This window comes from Cavia porcellus, unplaced genomic scaffold (genome assembly GCF_034190915.1).
Source record: "Cavia porcellus strain 051 isolate PalLab524CR breed Dunkin Hartley unplaced genomic scaffold, mCavPor4.1 scaffold_1, whole genome shotgun sequence".
Classification (NCBI taxonomy): domain Eukaryota; kingdom Metazoa; phylum Chordata; class Mammalia; order Rodentia; family Caviidae; genus Cavia; species Cavia porcellus.
In genome coordinates, this window is record NW_026947484.1 from 232,935,103 (window position 1) to 232,957,308 (window position 22,206).

General features: G+C 42.9%; 1 protein-coding gene across 3 annotated transcripts in view; it reads right to left on the bottom strand.

The window, feature by feature from the left end:
• Window positions 1-22,206, bottom strand: part of Babam2 (BRISC and BRCA1 A complex member 2) — a 383,627-nt gene that overhangs the window by 55,862 nt on the left and 305,559 nt on the right. For all 3 annotated transcript variants that reach the window (XM_063230452.1, XM_063230445.1, XM_063230442.1), the window contains 3 exons: window positions 16,887-16,986; window positions 13,701-13,771; window positions 10,911-10,993 (listed from right to left, as the gene is read on the bottom strand). In XM_063230452.1, coding sequence (XP_063086522.1) covers window positions 10,911-10,993; window positions 13,701-13,771; window positions 16,887-16,986 — 254 coding nt within the window. The remainder of the gene's footprint in view (window positions 1-10,910; window positions 10,994-13,700; window positions 13,772-16,886; window positions 16,987-22,206) is intronic.

A 22,206-nucleotide genomic window follows, 5' to 3' on the forward strand; every position in this document is an offset into this window, starting at 1 on the left:
TGCTTCAACATCTCTCTGTCCTTCTTCCACCGCAGGACGAGGTGCAGGTTTAGCCAAAGGTGATTCTTCACCCACAAGTCACTCCCAGAAGCTCTTCAGCCCCTCCTAGGTCAGACCACCTAAGAACCTGGACTCCATTTGTAGGAAAAGTGCATCAACAGAGCTTGGAGTTCCAAACCAGAGCCCATCCATGTGAAGTATGACCGACATTTGGATGGGGATGGCCAGGTGCTTTGGCTTGGAAGGGGCTCCACGTTGAGACCAGAGCCTGGAACCCACATGATTACACATCAGTGTTCACACGTCCATGCTTCACCTGGGTGGCCACAGCTTCCCCAAATTAAACACACCCCAAACTGACCTCAAGTCTCCAGATTTGCTCCTCTTCACACATTCCTCCTGTCTGCTATTGGTATCGCCGACCTAGATGCTAAACAAGAAACCTGGGAACCGCCCGGCTCTTCTTCTGTCCTCATCTTCTCCTTGGGATCAATCAAAGTTTTGCCAGTTTTGCTTCCAAAATATTTCTTGAAAAAACTGTCTTCCCTTTAACCCTTATTTATGACTGCTTCAGTGTAATCTGGACTTCTTTTTTAGGTCTCCTGCTCCTTATTCCAGAATAATCTATTTTTTAAAAGAAGAATGGTTTCTGATTCAAATCATTCTATTTTTTAAAAGAATAGATTCTGATGACAATATGTAATCTATTAACTAGTGATTTCTTACTGTATATTTTTTTTCTTGATATTCTATACTACTTGTACCCTTTTACTGTTTTTTTCTTCTCTTTAAATAAAAAAAAAAAAAAGAATAGATTCTATCTGTCTACTGAGCTCTCCTTAGTAACGCCCTGCTACTCTCAGCACAAAGACAAATTTGTCAGCCTGGTGAGCAGTGCTGTGTCTGGGCTTCTGACTCCCTTTCTGGCTTTGTCTCTCCCACCCTGGGATCTACTAAACACCTGAGAAAGTCTGACCCGCTTCGGAGTTCTTCCGTGCGTTGCCCTTCTTCCCCAGCCAGCCCTTTGCTCACGCCAGCCCCTGACACTGAAACGCTCCCGCGGCCCGCCGCCCTCCCACGGCCTGCTACCCTCGTCTGCTGGTGTCTCCCCTGCGCTTCCAACATATTTCATTGTGCTGCTTTTACATCTTGTTTTCACATCAAGTTTTACATCCTGACTGTCATGCTGGTTCTATGACTGCATGTCACTGCCAAAATTCATTAAAGTGTTCACTTAATTTAACTGGATACATTTTATTATTATGCATTATACGTCAAAAAAGATGGAGGCCTTCAGGACTCATGAGAGTTGTATTTGTCCAGTTAGGAAGTATACAATGTTCAAATGGAAAATCCATTAAACCTTAATCTAAACATTATTTTGGGATATTTTTCAATTGGTACGTTAGGCCAACATTGAGATGTCAATAGTACAACACCAAACACATATTATTTACCTTGCATGTTATTTCAATTATGAATTCAGGCAATATTCTGCAGTAGTATTAGCAGGAAACTGACTTTATTACCAGCAGACATGCTGGATATTTTACATTGCATTGTTGAGCATGTCTCAAAATACTATTTATAATCATCACTTTTTCAAAGTTACAGTGATTATTAGATTGGTCACTGGATATTATTATTTAATTTGTTAAAAGAAATGTTATCTTTCTATCACAACTTTAAGTTTGATGGTAATTTAGGATTTCTTTTTTTGGTACCAGAGATCGAACTCACGACCTTCCGCTTGCCAGGCAGGTACCTGTATTGCTGAGCTAACCCTTGGCCCTTTGAGAATTACTTTAATATAAGTGGCTTCCTTTGCAGTGCACTTTATTTTATGCATTTAAAAGTCCTATTTTTGCTGGGTGTGGTGGTACATGGCTGTGATCTTAGCACTTGGGAGGCTGAGACAGGAGAATCACCATGAGTTTGAGGCCAGCCTGGGCCATACAGTGAGTTCAAGGCCAGCCTAAACTATAAAGTGACATCTTATCTCAAAAACAAACCCAAAACTGTTGTTTTACACTGCTGGGGACTGAATCCAGAGTGTTATGCTTACAAAAACATGTCCTGAGGAATGGATCTAGAGCTGGGGATATAGCTGGCGGGGGGGGGGGGGGTGAGCACTTGCCTGGATGCACAAGGCCCTAGTTTTGTACACTTCCTTCCCCTAAAGGACTAAACTCATAAAATTTGCCAAAGGGGTCTTTGACACAAAAATGAGTTAAAAACTCCTGACCCAGGTAACCTCTAACTGTCCTTAGTGTTAAGAATTCTGCTAAAAACTTGGCATAAACACTGGAGGCACTGTGTTCTAAACAGTAAATAGCTAGAAGTGCCTTGTGCCTCGGGTGGACTGTAAGAATGAGAAGCTGGCTTTTGGAAGCCCAGGGCAAGTTCTTAAAGGCTTTTAACTAACCATATTTTTTTAATTACAGGGAATGAAAGTGGGTAGCAATGTCCATTATTTGGGACCACAGCTTTTCATTTCTAAATAAAGTCTTTTAAGATTAATGGATTCTGATTTGTTTGGGTCCTGACTTGAACAAACCAATTATTAAAAAAAAAAAAAAAAACAACACTTTTTTTGGTACCAGGAATTGAACTCACAACCTCGCACTTGCTTTGTGCTTGCCAAGCAAAAACATCTGAAACAGCCTGGAAGCTTATAGACAGACTAGGTATTAGGTGATAGTGAAGAACTAGATGTAATAATGTTGTGAATATACCACATATTTTTAAAAATCTTTCCCTACTAGGAATACATGCTGATGTTTTTATAGGTGAAATGATACAGTATTTCACATCTGATTCAAAATATTCTGGACAATTTTAAAAAGTGAATTAGGTTAAAAAGGAAAGAAGAAAGGATGAAACTAGGTAGATAAAACTGTACTACTGATGATCTATAGGTAGTGGGCACAAGGGGATTCATTATATTTTTAATCTCTATTTCTGTATTTGTTTAAAATTCCTACAATATAAACTGCTTTTTTATTTGTTTGTTTTTGGTACTGGGGATCAAACTCACGACCTTGCACTTGCCAGGCAGGCACTTACACTACTGAGCTAAATCCCTAGCTCTTTTTTTTTTTTAAAGACTGATTCATAGGCACTCAGGATAGCTCCAACCCACAGAAATGTGGATTATATTTGGTTAAAAAGGAAACAACAGCGGGGAGCACGTGATACATGTCAAGGGGCTGTCGTTTGCCAGTCCCCTTCCCCTTGTCTTAGATCCCAGGCTAGTCCCGCATCTGCAGCTGCCTGGGTTCCCGTAGCCCTTTGACCTTGCAAGACCACGCTGACTTTGTATGATGAGCTATTCTCCTTGACCAAATTTGCTATGCTTAATTAACTAGACTGAATCAGGTATTTGGTGATCAGTTTCCGGTTAATTCTTTAATTAAGCCATTAAGTTTTGCTCTTTCAAAGGCCACAGAGTGAAATCTCTGCCTGAAGCCTGCATATTTGTGCACCCTGAGCACAGAATTGCAGCTGGGTGACCTCTTGCTATCCCTGCAGACCAGCTCTAGCTCGTGTCTTGCTGTCTTGGCTAGTCACGTCATCTCGGCAGGTTGTTTACTCAGGATCCTTAGAATCGAGGACTGCGCTCCATCTCTGTCTTGCGCTCTTGTTCTTGGGGCTTGAAAGTTCTCTGTGGAGCTCTGACAGCTTCTGAAAGTCACCACACACACCCAGGAATACTGCCAACCGATGAAGCAGTATTGTAACGTGTTAACATACAGTATATGGAATTAATGCTAGATTTTAAGCTGTCACTTAATCTTACTATGCCACAATTTTGTCACTTAATCTTACCAGGCCCTAACTGTCTTTTGTTACGTGGGGTAATTCTATGATTAGCCTTAGAAGGATGTTGGAAGATTAGACTACATAATTCATGCACAGTTCTGAGGACAGCGTCTGGGTGTGGTGTTCACTGAGTCTCTGCTAATCTTACTGCTATTATCCCCAACAGCAAGAGCTCTGCACCAAATATGACCCTTCTTCACCAGTGTCCGTGGGATTTTAATTAGAAGGAAAGCTGTATTTGGCTGGATTAGTATCCTGTGCTACACTCTGTCACAGTTTCATTTCTTTTACTGAGTGAGGTGCCTTCTCTGGTTAGAATTTCTTTATCTGAAAGCAGCTGCACACATTTTTAGGTCAAGATCACTGAAAGTTTTCATGACCTTTCTTTGATCACCCAAACTCAAAACTTACTTGAATTCAATAACAATAATAGAGAGAATCATACAGCACATGTAAAAAAGTAGAGAAAAAATCATTACATGATTGTGCTTTTGATTTACAACTTCTTCCTTAGAAGAAATCCTTTACCATCTTTAAAAAGTTGTCATGAAACCCAATGTGTTGCAATAGGATATTCTTAATGAAGATTAATGACAGTAATTTTCAATCCAGCATCAGAAGTTATGAAACAGACCTGTTAAAGTAAACTCTAAAGATGAAACACAAATTTCAATTTGAATCGAATCACGGCCAGTGACTCTAAGGGACCCGAGCGCTCTGTGTTGCACACGGTGACTAGGGTGCACTTGTACGTTTTGTGTGATCAAAAGATGAAAAACGTGCGGTCTGGCAGCGAACCACCTTCAATAAAGTCTGGAGATAAAAATTAACCAAAATGTTTGAAGTATCCAAGGGACCCAGGAGTTCTCATAATAAAAGCAAGAAGACACTTAGGAAGCATTTCTTTTGTGTTTTCCCATGCTGTTTATCTTTGAACAACACAGAGAATGCACTGGTTTCATTTTTTTATCCTTAATTTTAATTCCTGTTACTTTGATAGTTATTGTTTTTTTGCACTGAGCATCTATTAATTTATTTATTTCATACACATTTTATTCAAGGATAAAAAGAAAGGAAGAAAAAGAGGAGGAGGAAGAAGAGGAAGAGAAAGAAAAACTACAACAAAATTTCAAAACATACCAATCAGGTCATCCCCAAATCATTCACCCAGAGCACAAGACATCTGCCCTCCATTGTCCCAACAGCACCAGTACAAGTTTTTCTCTTCAGCAAACTCAGAGAAATCAGTAATATAGTTATTATTATTGTACTAGAAATGACACAATTAAACTAAGAATCTTTCTATTTCCCTGCATAAGGTAAATATGCTGATTGTAAAATAGTGTTACAATCTTCAGTGCTGCGGGGTCAAGCCCAGGGACTCCACATGCTTGGCAAGCACTCTGCCATTGAGCTTTATACTTGTTACAGATTTGTTTTGAAATCTGTTTTAATATATACCATTGTGGTTGTTCCTATCTTGATTACAGTTTGCTCTTCAAATATATTCATTTAAGAAAAATAAAAATGTGATTTGTATCTCAAAAACCAAGCAAGTTTTACGAAGCACGCGTTTTGGTTTTACTGAATTATCTAGGAGTCATCTTGCCTGTTGCCTGCTGTGTATTCTATCATCAAACAGTGCTCTGTGGTGGGGAGATGAGAGCCTCACCACAGGGCTCAGGAACTGAGCGGCTGTTCTGGCGATGGCTTTGCCTCTTCGTGGTGCGGTTACGGTGAAACAGCAATGCAAATGATTTCCTGGGTTATTCTAGGTATTTTGCAGATGTACAAAATCAAAGCTTGGCAGGGCATTTGTGACAATAAAGAGAAGCCTATGAGTTTTATTTAAAATTTCACAAACAGCCCTGACTTCTAATTTCTTGGCCTTGATGAAAAAACTGATTAAATGTCTGGTAGAATTAGTCTTAAATTATCGATTTCTTCCAGTTTAAAAAATAATAAAGTTCTATCAGAAACTGAGCCAACTGAAAAACAAAGTAATTGCTCTATACTTAATGTATACCAATGAATGAAAAGATAGACAGATAAAGACAGATACAGAAAGAATATATTATGAACACTGATCATTAAAATAAAGGGGAAAATTAGATTAAGAAACTTGTCTTCCACCAGCCGCGGCCCTCCCCACACTGACTGGGATGCTGGGAATAGCAGCGGCAGTCCTGCAGGGGGACCCCGAAATAACTAAGAGAAGGCTTCTTTTAAAACTCTAAGACCGCTTGTCATAGTAACAGACATCTACAATGCTGTCCGTACACTATACCCGGTGACGTAGCGCGGGCCACCCGCAGCACAGGGAAGGGGCCGGCACAGCACAGCCCTCTCGGCCAGCAGCATCATGTCACTGTGCACTGAAGGATGCACACACAGACACAAAGACCACAGCTCTAGGAAACCAACTCAAACAGTGGCAGAAGGCTTAAAAAAACAAAAAAAGAAAGGAAAGAAAGATTAACGAAGACCTCAGGTCTTGCTCGCTGTGGTCCAGCACGGCCTGAGCTGCCTCCCTTCCCAGTGATCTTGTCCTTGGCTGGGGGACGCCTCTGCCCGGGGAGTCTTCTCTAAGCACCCTCAATGGCAGTCCCTACTGTCTCAACCCGGCCCTCAACTCTGCTCCACGCGGGGTTTGTCACCACGTGAGTGTATGGATTTGTTCAACAGTGTCTTTATCATCGTCTCTCATGCGACTCCATTATAAAGGCTTTTTTCTCTTTGCCTTCTCTCTTTTTCTTTCTGTCTCTGTCTCTCTCTTGTGTGTGTATAATATGAAGGTCTCATTTATCACATTGTGATATGAAATACATACGTGTAAAAGGCTAATAACAAAATATTTGTTTTAAAAACGCGTATCACTGCCTTTTACTCTACCTGATCTCTTTTTCTCATGAACTATGCCAGGGGATGGAAAACTTTCTGACAAGCGTCAGATAGCAAATACTTTAGGCTTTGTAGGACATATACAAGGTTGCAAATTCCCATTTTTATGCATGTATGTACAGTACTTACTTATTTTGAGGCACTAGGAACGAAACCAGAGCCGTTACACTGATCTGCACCCCCAGTCCTTTTTTTAGATTTTTATATTGAGACAGTCTGACTAAGTTCCTCAGACTGGGTTTGAATGTGTGATCCCCTGCCTCAGCCTCCCAGAGCGCTGGATCACAAGTGTATGCCACCAAGCCCAGCTTGTTTTGTTTCTTTTTTTCTAGGAATCTTTTACAAAGATAAATACTACTCTTAGCTGGAGGGCTATGTAAGAACAGGTGAACGGAAAAGAAATGGAAAGGAAAGGAAAGCAAAGCAGGCTGAGGGTCAGATTTTGCTCACAGGCTTAGTTTCCTTCCTGAGACAGATCAGCAGCATCCTAAGCTCAACTCTGAGTTATCACTTCTATCCCCTCATACCTATTACAGTGCTAAGCATACAGTAGTTCTTAGCAACATAAGATTCATTAAAGTCATTGGGGGTGCAGACAGGAGAAGGGAGAACAGGGCCAGCTCGCGTCTGACAGCATTACGAGGGAGACGCGGTGGCCGGCCGTCCAGGCAGGATGTGTACATCACGGGAAAGACAGCTCTCCGTCACAGGATGCCTCCCACCGCCTCGCAGGTCACAGCTTTCAAAGCTCTCCTGTTCTAAGCAGCAGCTCTGCCACTGTACACAGCTGCCTCCTGCCTGTCTACTCACAGCACAGCTGCGCAGCTGCCCAGGAAGGAGGGCACCCTTCCCCAGGGACTGCCCTTGTTCTGTGCCACTTGCTCTGGGTATGTAGTTCTCGTGCCACCCAGCGTTCCAAAGGTTGCTGGCCTGAAGACAGCATCTACCTGCAGAGGTAACAGTAACTTGGCAAATATGGGAATTACCTACTTAAGTGCTACGAATTTAATTCTCATGAAATGGCCAGGAAACCTTCCAGGACAGTTTCTGGAGGCAAGTTTCTAATTTTGCTGTAGTTCTGACTCCTGAGACAGTGTCAGTAATGAAGGAAGGGAGGAAGAAGTGCATGGGAAGCTCCAAACCATCCATAATCATGGCCACAGCACCCAGCACCAGAATGCCAGAATACTGCAGTATTTCCTGAGAGATCCTACAGCCTGCACAGTGGTTTTCTCTAAGGCATTCTTGCTTCTACTACTCAAGCAATCAGATCAGAGCCACCTGCCCCAAGAGGTGGTGGGGCTCTTTCCTCCAGCATCCAAAAGCCCAAGGTGACCCTCAGCACTTGCCCTGGTGACGGCTGTCTTGCTGGGCCTGAGCGAACAGAGAGGGAGGGGCAGCAGAGATGCTATTTCATGTCCTGCTTGGTCTTCAACCTGCACAAAGCAGTGGAGCCACCCCCAGAACACTGGCTCCATCTCCAGGCACTTCCGTCCTCCTCTTTCACATCTTGAGATCCCAGAATAATTCACTGCAATGTTCTTTGTCGAGTCTGTGCCACCCCATATTCACATCCCCATCTTTATGGAAAGAGAAAAAGGAACAAATGGTCCCTTGGGCGTTGTAACCAAGCAAGCAGATGCTTCCAAAGGAAGGTAAGTGGCAGATGCGAAACTGCCTGATGGAGGAAAACACATTATCTAACCAAGCTTCAATCTGATGTAGCAAGACCCACATTTTAGATAAGAAAGAAGCAAAAGGGTAGAAATAAACTTATTTAGGGACAGGTGAAGAGTTTAGTGCTAGGACAGGAAACAGCATTGCAGTCCCTGGATTCATATGAGGTGTGACCTGCCAAAAGCTGCCAAAAGAGTCAAGAGTGCGGGCAATGACTTCAGGGAACAAGGAGCACACAGCTAGAGGAGGAAAGGAACGGCAGCCTGGGAGGGGCAGGGTCTGTGCAAATGACTACTGCAAAGCAATATTCTTGCCTTTTTCAGAGGCATCACAACACAGCGAGAATAGCACTTATGGACCCACTTTTTGCATGCCTGACATGGAAAAGCTGAGACAGAAAAGTAGAAAAAGAACTGTAAGAAATACTGGGTACATGACAGCATGGAGACAATATTCTGCAGGAAATCCAAAAGCAACAGCAACAAATAGAAACACTGGATGTACTAACAGTTTCAGCAACAGAGCGTGAAAGATTTTTTTACTCCTGGACATCAATGCCAGTGATAATTTCTTCCTCCTAGCTATGGTATGCTAACGTGTGAGTAACCCCCTTAAGGGTTTACGTGTTGGTGGCCTGGTCCCTAGTGTGGCAGTGTTAAGAGATAGTGGAAACCTTAAAAGGTGCAGCCTAGTAGAAAATAGTTAAGAAGAGATTAATGCATTTGTCCTGGAATGGTTTGTTATAAAGTAAGGCCACCTGATGCACTTGTACCCTTCTGCGTGTGGCTGGCTCCCTTTTTGTTTCTCTGCCATACTACGACACAGACAAACAGGGCCACCTGATCTTGAACTTTTAGCCTCCAAAACTGTAAACTAAACAAACCTTGCTTATTAATAAAGGATCTTGCCTCAACCATTTTGCTACAATAGCAGAAAACAGACTAACGTAACATTAGCCAGAACCAAAAGTAGTAGCAGGAGGCATCCACGTTTTCCTCAGGTCAGTGGGACCAGGGATGCCAGTAGACAAAAAGCTGGTTGCCAGGAGGCCCAACTGTGAAGCTTCCCCCTCCCGCTTCCTTATCGCAGAGATTAAGCTCCTTATGCTAGTATTTCCATGAGACTTGGTGAGCAGGAAGTTCCTTCACATATATAAGAGAAAACGCAGCAGAGGAAGGCTTGTCCTAGAGATATGAACAAGGTGTAGTTGGAGGACCACCTGAGCTGAAAATCTTTCTCTCTCCAACTCCATCTGAGCCAGTAATTACTGCTGAGTGATATCTGTCTTTTTCAGATGCATTAGTGCATAACAAGCTACCAAGAAGGTGCTGGATACGAAGCCCTGACTAAATGACTGTGACTGCTGGGCAACCCTGAAAGAGTAGGGAGGCCCAGCTCCCCACAACTCTCAAATATTTGGGTGTTGAGAATGCTAGCACAGGTTTTACTCAGGGGTTTTCTTTTCCTAATGCTATGGGATTTGAGGCGTCTTCCTTTATTATGTGTTAGTGTGAGATCAGCTTAAAAACAGAAGGAAATATTTTATTCTAAGTAAACAACCAAAAAGGGAAAAAGACTTTTCCAAAGCCGGTCTGTGTATAATGTGATGCCTTGTGCACACAGGGCCTTCCTGACACAGTTTACTGAAGTGCCCGGGACCTTCTGTCTAGTGAGTGAAACCAGCTCAAGCCCACCGCTTTTTGCCAGCCTGATCTCGGAAAGCTCCAGTCCTGGGCCCATAAGACCAGGCAAATTGTGTACCAAATTACTAAAGAACGAAGGTCTTGGTTGACTTGCAACTTGAATTGAACACCACTGGTCATTGTCTCATATATAGCCAGGAAATAAATAAAAGAGAATCTAAATTTTCACCAAGACAAAGCTGGACCAATATTTACTGACTGAGTGATTGACACAACACAGCCACTTAAGCAGGGCTGCTCTGTGGAAAACAGTGAGCAGGAACGTTAGGGGTACACTGAAATGCGGCTTCGCCTTAAGTTATACATCATGTATTATCAAAGTGGTGAGTTTTTCATTTATAATGATGACAGCCAAGTGACCAAAGCAAGTATGTTCTGAGTAATTCTGAAAGTCTTTAGACCTGACACCGGAAAAATCTTGAAACCGATATCTAGGTAAAGTTTCTTTTGCTACACAATATTGACATTTTGGACTCATTTTTGGTTGTGAGTGGCTATTGTGCACGTTGTTAAGATGGTCAGCTGCACTGCTGACCCACTGTTTGGCAATGGTGATACCCCTTCCCGAGTCGTGATCATCAGAGATATCTCCAAACATTGCCAAGTATCCCACAAGAGCCACACCGCCTTAGTGGCTGAGAACCACTTGTCCAGAGATATTCTGCCTTCAAGATCACACATTAAATATACATACGCTAAAGTAAAAGTAAGCAAATCAGACTCTAAAGATTCTCATATTGATTATTACATGGCATTTACAACATTTAAAAATATATATTGAAATGCTGAGAGCAAAAGTATACTCACTGTGTACAAGAAAACAAAAATCCTTCCACATCAGCAGCAGGGTAAGTTTTGTAAAGCCTTCTGCATCATATTCCACGACACCTCTGAGTAACAAAAACACATACACAAACAGAAAAGCTTTATAAAAATAAGATACAGCAAAGATGGAACCAAGTAAAGAACGCATTTGTGAGGTTAAGGTTACTGAATCTCATGTAGATTTAAGGCGAATGCATATTACCACACAAAGGATGTGGGATCCGGAATGCGAACATCTAGGTTTAAGCCACCGCTTTATCACTTACTATCTGTTATGACCTCAGGCAAACGCTAATGTTTGGAGCCTCAGTTTCCTTAAGTGTGAACAAGTACAAAATTTGCAAACTTCATTAAAGAGTTGTGAAAAACAAAACAAGATAAACCATAAAATGTAAACATTAATTACTAGTTATGAATAAAAGGACAAATCCAGAAATCAAGTCAGCAATGATAACAAAATACCAAATACCATCATGCTGACTACACAGTGATCCTTAGGCCTCACTTCACTCCTAAGTGTGGGATTATGTATTACTTTTCTTTCAAAGTAAGTGGAATCCTTCTACCTGTGTGTTCTACCTCCCGAAGGGTTCAAGAAGGCATAGCAATGCTACACAGGTGTGTGTGAGTTCAGGCAGCAGGGGCACACCTCCAGCAGAATTTTAGTGGTGCTGCCTCATTCATTTCCCCCAAGAGCAGAGTGTCGGGGGTATGACGCCACTGTAATGGGACGAGAATAACTGGACACCAAAGGCAGGAAGCATCCTCTCACACAAGGAGGTGTTTGATGTCTTGGGGGTTGGCTGCCTTCTCCCTGGCCAATCAGACCAATCAAACTGTTTATACTGATGAGGAAGGGGCACTCTCCACCCTTGGAAAGGTGAAGGAACTAGGATTTGGAGGCTAAGTGAGCTGCTCAGTGTTGGTTAATGCATCATTCAGATCTGCTGCCTTCAGGAGGACTGCACATTTGAGCCCAGCTTGAGCAACTTGGTGAGACTTTTGTCTCACAATATAGAAGGGCTGGTGATGTTGCTGTGTTGTGGCCCTGGGTTCAGTCCCCAGTAGTGGGAAACAAACAAACAAAAACAAAATAAAAGCAGCAACAAAAACTTCTGCTTTCAGTCAACAATGTTGTGTACCAGTTTCTGTCTCCCTCTATGAATTTGTAATTTACTCAGTGTTATAACAGTGATATCTAAATGTTTTAGATATGATAGTATCTCAGTGATAGTATCCGTATCCAGTAGCCTTTTATTATGCATATAGTATTGAACTACAGTATAATTTATACTGATTGTAAACAAGTAGGTTACCATACTACATGCACAACGTAACATACACAAACATGTACATTAACAAATGTTATTTAAAAACAAATATACATATAGCTTTCATGTTTTTTTTTAAACTCCACCACAGCTGCGTAGCTCTTGGGGTGTGTGCACCCTGCTCTGGAGGTCACTTTATTAGCTTCTCTATTTTAATTATATATACTAAAGGTAATCTTACATAAACATTGGAAGGTTAATGTACCATTTACTAGTCACTATATCATGACTACTTCCTCAAAATGTTCATAAATAAAGCTGAAAAAACTGGGCCTGGAGATTTAGCTCAGCGGCATAAGCGCCTGCCCTGCAAGCAGGCAGTCATGAGTTCGATCCCTGGTACTGATAAAAAGGAAAAAGACAAAAAAAAAAAACAAAAAAAAACCGCTGAAAAAACTTAAGTATTAAAGATTCATGCGACAGTCACTTAGTTTGGATACTGTTATTTCTATATTGGATAATACAAATAATGAGAACATTGCTTAACATTATTTTGAAGAATCAGAAATTCTGCTTGTAACTGTCCCACAGTTTCAGAATAATATCCCAGAGAATCGCCAGCCTTATCCTTGGATTCATTTTCTCTAGTCCCAATTTTCTCGTTTCTTTTATTTACTTACTTTAAAATCCACTTTTGTGTTCCTGTATATATATACATGCTCCTACTGCTATCAGCCTGCCCTGACATAAGGTGGGCTCAGCGGGCCACGGGAACCAGGAGCCTGATAAGCCCCGGGGAACACAGCCTCTCCCACGGCCGCTCCCACACAGCCACGCCCCAGGAGAAGCCTGGTAAGGCCCAGATGGCATGAAAGGACCAGCCACCAGCAGCAGGGCCTCTGCAGCAGCAGCAGCAGCAGCAGCAGCAGCAGCAGCAGCAGCAGCAGCAGGAGGAGGGACAGAGGCAGGCATGGAGGGCAGCTGCACTTCCGCGCTTGTTCCCGTTTTGCTCTCTGCATCTTCTGACTCCCCAAGCATGAGTCACTGCTCTTACGTCTGACACGAGATTTCCCTTCCAAATTTGTGTGCCCTGTTGGTAGTGCTGTCTTGCCAGTTCCTCCTCTTGTAGGTGTGCGACTTCCAGTCTCAAGGCCGTCTGTGATGAAATCTGTCCCAAATGCCTGCCTAGTTCACCTCCTGACTGCCGTGAGACGATGGAGGTGAAAGTGATGTGCAAATACAGAAAACTTACTAGGCTGAGGCCACTCTCACTGCTGCTGCGGTGCCGGGCCAGGTGTGCCACACCATGCCACTGCTGCGGCTGCGGAGAGGAGGCTTGATCCCACCGTGTGCTCTGGAGTGCCTGAAAACTGTCATCCCAGAGCTGTGTACCAGAAACAACCAAAATGGCGCAGGGACTCAGGAGGACTAAAGGCTGCTTCCTTAATCAGGCCTCCAGGTGGGGGTCGCTGGCGCACGGCTTAAACGAAGCAGAACTTACGTGCCAAAGTGACTCAGGAAAGCAGCGATATACTCTCTTCTTTTGTGATATCCTTGAATCACATACTGCACCTGGAATAGAACCCAAAGCTGAGCGTTCGTGGAGAAACAGTTTTTAATGTTTTATTAAGAAACATTTCAGAGATTGAGAGAACTGGACAGAACAGGAAAACGCAGGCTCATGCTCTCGCCACCTGAACTCACCAGCTGCGACTGCTTTGCTTCCCTTCTTCATCCAGCCTCTCTAAATCTATCCAAGGAAATTAGAGACCTCAGGACGGGTCACCCTTAAATGCTTCAGTATGTAACTCCAAAATATAAGACAGTCCCCTACAGGATCACAATGCCATGATCATCCCCAACAAATTGAGCAATCGCTCTCTGGATCGTACTCTGTCCATTTTCAAAATCTGCCAGCTATCTGCAAAGCATTTTAAAAAGCAATGCAGAACCAAGGACCAGGGATTTGATTTGTTTTTAGGCCCTTTAAATCTTCTGAATCTATAATAATAATGATAGCACATCCTTAAGCGTGAGTACCTGCACAAATATGTGTGTTCCCACACGTGCACACGTGACACTGACTCTTCAGTGTGACTGGTCCAGTCTTCTGGTCTCATTGCTTCTATCTTTCCCCCCTTTACCTTCTCCACTGTCTATAAAGTGGAAATTAGAGCCAAAGGGCTGATTAGACTCGGATTAAACACTTTGGGCAAGAAGGTTTCATAGGTGGTACTGGGCTTGCTCACTTGGTTAAAGCGATGACAGCCAGCCCACTCCATCAGAAGGAGACGCTCCACCTTGCCCCGCTGAGTCTGTATCACATCCCGCCCTCTCTCCCTCCTCACATCCCCTAGGGAGTAACCTATGCAGTATTTCTCAAAGCATGTGGGGAGCGAGGTCCCCATCAGGCATTCACTTAATCTGCTGGGAGATTCTTGTTTGAATCAATTATTAGAGGATGAAAAATCATGATTTGATTTAAAAAAAATTCTATCATTCTTTTTGCTTATCAGCTGATACTCTATAAAAAATCTCTCTCATTTGGGTCTTCCTTTTGTTTTCTTGAACTCCTATTGAAAAGACAAGATAATGCTTAAATCTTCCTTTTTAAAATCCTAACACTGAGTAAGAAGTACTATATTACAAGATTTATTTTATTTTGCCCTTTATATTGCTTTGTAATCACTGAGAGTTTCCATTTTTAAAAAAGTGAACTCAAAAGAAAAAAAAAAAAGAAATATGAACATAGACCAAAGTCTTGAGTTCGATCCCCCGTACCAAAAAACAAACAAACAAAAAATATAAAAAAGTGAACTCGCTGGGGATTTAGCTCAGCGGCATAAGCGCCTGCCTTGCAAGCAGGCAGTCATGAGTTCGATCCCTGGTACTGATAAAAAAAGAAAAAGACAAAAAAAAAAAAAAAGTGAACTCATTAAGCTGGGTATGGAAAGTCAGCCATTTACACACCAGTTTCTAACATGAAGACACAGTCCTCACACCATCCTCTTAACAGCTGAAAGACACAGCAGGAAAGGGAGACACTGCCCCCGCCCCCCATGTTTACATTGGCTGTAGCCACACTGCATTTTCTCGGCTAACAAGAGCTCAGGATAAGTACTTGGAGTAACCTTGATGCAAGTGATACTGGTGGCCATGCTGCATGCTTTAAAAGTCAAACAATTCCGTTTATGTAATAAGGGCTTCTGTCAATTTATAAAAACAGTGCTTACTTTGCAGGCTCAATGCATGATCAGAAATGTTATTTTCGGAAAAGAAAAACAGATGATAAGTTTGCTTAAGTGGCTTTGTTTAAAAAGGGGATGAAAACAGTTCTGTGTACTTGGTTTTAAAAACAGAAAACCATTTTAACAGAAACCCACAACAAAACTGGCTATAAAGATAGATTCCAATGTAATTATGGAAATTCACTTGAAGAGATTGTTCCTAAAAGCAGCCCATACTGTCCTCATTTGGAGCAAACAGAAGAACACCAATTTGAAAAGACAAGCAAAATTAATGAAAGAGAACCAGATAAGAAAAACTGACCGGTTCTTGTGTTTCTGGGAAAGTGATATTGTAATTTTTTTGAAGAAAATGTATGACTAGAAATTAATCTCAATTGGAGAGCTTCAAAAAGGCTTTCTTTTCAGTTCTGGAAGACCCAATTTGCATTTTTTTCTATAATTCTGGGACAGAGATTTGAAGGCAGTGCAAAACCCCAGAATGTAAATAAGAATTCTGCCCTCCAACTGGTCTTGGAGGGGGACAGCGCCTGGGGGAACCTGGTCTAGAAGTCGCCACTTACGAGAGTTAAAGGCCTTGGAATCTAAACCAGGCCCACAGACTGCAGAGTTGCCAGGTTCTAGTTTCTCTGACATTTGACAGAAGCCTTTGAGATATTATTGTGCTTTTAAAATATTTTCTATATAAAAATGAGCTGTCTTTTGAATAAGAGAGACCAACAAAAGATCTCACTTGCAAGCCAATATGGGCAAGTCAACAGGAGAAGGAAAATAGCACTTTGACAAATAAACAGAGTCAGAGCCCATGTTGTTGAGAATGGTTGCTTGTGTGTTAATGTCTCTAGGTTCTGGCCAAAGACACTCACTGGATGTTAACAAGAGTATTTTATACTTTTGGAAATATGTGACAACTGCTACAGTAAATCCAGCTCATTCATACAGCTAAGAGAAACTTTAGATAATAATCTGATGTGCTGATCTGCTGACCTGGAATTCGGCCCTCAGGAGCAGGACTCTGGCAAACTGCTCCCAGACATGACAGGAAGAATCAAAAACTACTAAAGTGAGGTAGAGAAAGGCAGAAAGAAATGAAGGTAGTTTTAAAGAATTACCCTGATACCAACTAGCAGCAAACGCAAGGATAGATGGATGCACATGCCTGCTAACTGGGAAATAAGTGTTCAAAACTTCAGAGCGGTAAAAAGACAGAAAATGTAGCCGAAACATGGGAGGGGGGGGTCAAGAGAGCCATGACTTAAATCCCCAGATACACAGTTAAGAGATGAAGACATGCCTGGAACAGGAGGTCAGATTCCCCCGAAAAGGTAAAAGGAGGATAAAGAAAGTGGGGGGAAACAGATGAGCTGCAACGTGAGGCAGGAAAGGCAGGTGTGGCGGGGCTGGGGCGGCCGATGCAGGAGGCCAGGGGACTTGCTTTTTACCTTGTTGGTGAGCAGGTGGCACACTTGAGGGACATAATCAATGAGGCATCCTCCTCCAGGAAAGGCGGGGAGATGAAGGGCTGAAGAGCCTCCAAGTGCGCTGAAAGGACAAGAGGACAGTAAACACTCCTCCCCGGGACACAGCGGCTCTCCTCGGCGGCAGGACCCTGGGCGGACCGCGACGGCACCGCGGTCACTCCACCATAATATGTCTATGTTTTAGTTCTGTTTTTTTTTTTTTTTTTTTTTTCCAAAAAATCAACACACATCTGTCACACAATTATTATATTCATTGCAAGGACTTTGTACTTCTTAATTCTTTTTTCCTTATATCCCTCTCTGCCTTTCAATCCTTCTCCTGCCACTTACACGAGCACTGTTTCCACTTTTCCCTTCTCTTTTTTCACTTCTCCCTTCCTTCCCTGTCTGGTTTCCCTCCATTCGAACATGTTCTTCCAGTTCCTAATATCTATCCTCTATTATCCTATTTCCCCTTTAGGTTTCTCATACCAGAGAACAATGTTTTCTTTATTCTATTTTATTTTTGAGACAAAGTCTCGTTTTGAAGTTTGGGCTGGCCTTGAATTCACTTTAAATAGTCGCAGGCTGGTCTTGAACTTGCAACCTCCTGCTTCAGCCTCCTAAGTGCTGGGATTACGGTTGTGTGCCACCACACTCGGCTTTGTTTTCTATATTTTAATCCATTCTGCTAATATTACCATGTACATGCTACCCATCCTTAAAACCAATTAAGGATCTTATCACCCAGAAGTACAAATTAGCAAAGCACAGCTGGATGGCTTATCAACAACAACAAGTTATATGTATTATTGAAATACCCTCTTAGTCTTCAGTATGATGCCTGCTTCAGTGTGGACAAAGATAAGGTGCCCTTTAAACACATAACTGAGCTAGGAGGAGCTGATGCAACCTTGTAACAATATACTTAAGAGACTAGTTGTATAGTTTCTCAGCTCTGTTATCTTGTATCTAAAAGGTATACAAGGAATGTACAGTCTACACAAGAAAGTACAGTCAGTAACTGTTGATCCAAACACTAACACACGAGGATAATTCAGAAATAGTTTCCGCAACTCAGAAGTAAAATTTTGCAATTTCAGTTAACCAGTATATAATTATTAGGAAAAAATGTCCAAATTTTATAGCATGCACTTCATTCAACCATAACCTTTCCTTTTGCCCCAGTTTTTCTTATTTTAATATATATATATTTCTATAAAGCCCTTAAAAGCTCTCTGTAATATGATGAGATATTTTAAAACCTCTAAAATTCCTTCATTCTATGATTATCCATTATCCAGGTCCCCACAATGACAAGGTTGTAAACAGACGAAAAGTATGTTAACTGCTTACAAATTCACTCCTGAAGAGAGGGCCCGGCTGGCTCAGTCTAGAAGGGTTTGTGATACAAAGAACACAGCTAAGTACTAAAAGGACCCGAGACTCAGTCTGTACTACCACAGAAGGCAAACATCCATCAAAAGGTTCTTAAGAGTCCATCAGAATGGAAAAATGCTTGAGAAGATATGGACATGAAACATACACCCATTTTATATCCGTTGTGGTGACTGGGACCTGTACTTTAGAGAAACAGCCCTTGGCATTATAAATCCCCCACTCCCTACCAACAGATCTGCTTTGATTATATAAAATACAGACTAAGTTTTTTAATCATTTATTACATGCGTAGAAGGAAAACAGTCCATGGACAACTCTGTGAACTTCAACCCCTCTGTCCCCCATTTCTTGATCTCTCTCTGTTCAAACTGTATTAGCTGGAAATACAGCCAAGAAACGAAGATTACTATAATGAAGGAAAGCAGCAGAGGTGTGAAGAAATTCAGAGCCTAGCTACAGCATTTGCTGCCGGGCCACGTCTCTGCACACTGCTTCTATGACTATTAAGATCTAACACGTGTTGCCAACTGCTTTATCATATTACCTAATTTAAGCCACCTCACATTTCAATGAGGTGGCAGTTACTGTAATTTTACAGGTGAGGAAATCGAGGTTTGGAAAGAAGGGTAAATTGCCTGAGGTTCGCAGAACCAGTGAGCAGTAAAGCCCAGACGGGATACAGGTCTGCCTGCCAGGCATCACAGTCTGTCTGCCCTTTTCTCCCCTGACCCCACAGAAATAGGCTGCCTCTGTAAGGGAGGGAGGGCAGTGCTGGAGACTAAACCTGGGGCCTCATGTGTGCTAGCCAAGTGCTCTACCACTGAGCTACGCCCGCAGCCAGAGTGAGCCGGGAAGAAAGTGTGAGTCTGGCTTCCCGTCTGCTGGGTCAGGACCCCAAGGAGAGCAACGGGCTCCCAGAGCACTCAGGCCACGGCTAAGGCAGACGCCGGGGTGCACAGCTCACCTCCCTTTGCACCCTCTGCACGGCAGGCAGCCAGCCAGCCAGCTAGGCAGGCGCTGATCTCCACGATCCTCCTCCCTCGGTAGTGCCCCGCCATTAGGTTCTCTCCATCACGGAGGCCATAAGCCAGCCACTCCCCACCGGCCGTCTCCTTCTGAAAGACTTTTCTAGCTGTGTGTGGCGAGCCTCAATGCGTGAAGCACTCCAGTACTACAAAAGCCAGTTTTTAACTGAGTGTTTTTGGAGGGATGCTTAGTTCACCTTTTGTCTAACAGCAGTTTCTTAGCCTATAAGGGTACAGAACCCAACATCCAGGTCACACACTGATAAGTGCTGCTGATTCATGCATAAATATTCGCCTCATGGGTAAATATTTAACAGGTTAGCTATAGCCTGAATGCTGCCCTCATTATGCTGGATAAACAAAGTCAAGTGCCATGATATAAAAAGGCCATTATCTGTTTAGAGGGTGGAAGGCAGAGGTAAGGCCTTGTGATGTCTAATTACTTAATATGGTGAACCAAAAGTTCTTGGGTTGAGCAGGTACAACAGAACAGTCACCCCGAGTGGAGATCTCAGAGCTTGCTCAGATCCCCGGAAGGGGGGCCAAGGAGGGAGGAGGCAGGACCTGACTAGCCCCTGCGGGAGCTGAGCTGGGGCCGTGCTGGGGCAGGGGAAGGGGAGACGAAAGGAACCACTGGCGCTGCTGCTTCTGATCTCCAGAGCAGGCCGGGAGGAAGCGGGGCCAAGAAGGGGAGGAAAGGAATCGGGCGCAGCGAGATGGGAGCAAAGGAAAAGAGGAAAAGCAGCTGCTGGGATGAGGAAGTACCTTCTATTTCCTCACAGGCTACACTGAAACAGAAAATTAGCTGCTAATTCTTAGAAATCAAACCAATTTTGTGGGTACAAATGAGAAAGATCAAGTCAGAGTTTGAAAATCCGTTGCACCAACAGAGTAAAAAACTAGATGAAAAGGTAACCAGGAAAGCACTTCTGGCTCCGTTTGTGTCTCACTTAAAAGGTACACTTACGAGCCATCTCTGGTGAAGGGATTAATGTACTCTTTTCCACGCAGACAAAGTGAGCGGAGCCCTCCGCGAAATCCCCTCTCTTTGCAAACCCTGGGAGTCTCCAACACTGGAGACGACTTGGCTGCAGCGCCACAGCACCAGGGCATTATTTTTCAGTAAAAAGTAGTTAGCCCACCTGAAAGCCTGACTCGAACAGTGGGTTTGATTTTGACCCATCACAAAACAGCAACTTCCCAAATATAATGAGCAAATATAATCCAGACTGGAGAAATACAGAAGGGCTGGGCACTCCCCATCACTGGTCTTGCTTCAGGTCAGTTGGTTCTACTCAGCTTTCTCAGCACGGCACCGGGGACAACATTACTCTCAAAAAGAAAGACACGAAGCATTAGAAGGGTTAGAGTAACAAAGTGCGCTAGGGAACAGGGCTTTGGCACACGCGTCTGAATGCTCCACATCCCAGGGTCGGTCACAAGGCACGTTCAGAGTCTTCGGCTCAGGGTCAGTGCCCTACCGCTGGCCGGACTGGGCTCTAAGGGACAGGAAGCTGACCTGGGTCCCTCCTCCACAGTGTGATTCAGGGCGGTGTGGGAGGCTGATGCATGGGAATGGGAACCTCCAGGACAGTAAACAGAGCCGAGCTGTCTGTGGCCCCCAGCGAAGGGACAGGAAAGCCGACAGGAAGATGTGCTGACTCCAATCCAAGCAACACACAGCAGCTGCGTTTGTAACTCTACTGAAGGGCTTGACGCCCCATTCTGAATATGTGACTAGAACACCACTGCAAAGTCTCTTCAAGGTAGATGAATGCTGGGGACCTGAGGAATCTGGGCCACTCAGTGGTATGCTTCCGGGTGGCCTGTCAGGAAAGTCATTAGAAGTCAAAAGTCACTGTTATCTACCGAGTATGCACTTTGGCAAGACCCTCTACTTAGCATTTCAGGGTCTCTAAACTTCACAACCCTGCCAAGTTAGCCCAACTTATAGGTAAGAAAACTGAGGTTCTAATAGTCTAAGGGTCTTGTTCAAGATAACTCTGCAAGTAGAACACGAACCTAGGTCTTTCCAGTTCCAAAGTCTGTGCCCTTTTTCCATGAGGAATGCTTTCACAGAAAAACAAAAACATCTAATGTCTTTTTGTTTTTCTGTGAAAGTCTCATGTCTGTCTATACAGAGAAACAGGCAGTACATGGTTGAAACTGTCCTCAAAGAAAAATTCATCACTTTTTCTTAAGATATCACAACTGAGAACAAACTGATTAGGTAGAATGCTAAAAAATTAACTGTAGACTTAGAAAACACATGACATATATACCATATTAAGGAGAGACTCTGGTTTTGATTTGTTTTTTAACTGGATTTTTTCTAGTGTAGCATTTTCTAGTGTTGCTTTTGTATCTCATCTTATTTTATAGACTCAACTTTGAGCCTTCAAGAGTCTCTCAATCCTTCTGTTAAACTAAATCAGAGTATAATTTAAACATGGAAAAGTGAGGATAAGGAGTGCAGTGTATGAGCCGGGAAAGTGTGGGGCTTCACCCTGGCTCCCCGGCCCTGCAAACCTCACTGTAGGTCTAAGGAAGGTTTTTGTTAAGAGTTCTGTATTCCATTCCTTGTTTTCCCTGTTTAGAGGGCCATAAAAATGGAAATGCTCTGAAACCAGAGAAGTATGAGTAAACAGAAAATGTTCCTTTTTGGAAAAAAGTCTAAAGAAGTTGAAATTGCTAAGTTAAATTACTCAGATTTGATGGAATTATGAGAGGGATTTTAAAATGTGAAGGCTCCCTGTAAAGATAAGTTTGATCAGCTGTTGTCTGCTTAGGATTAGTAATAAAAAAAAGAAACTTAAAGGCAGAAAGAAGGTTGGTAAGTAAATTCCTTACCAAACAGAGCGGTGAACAAAAACCTC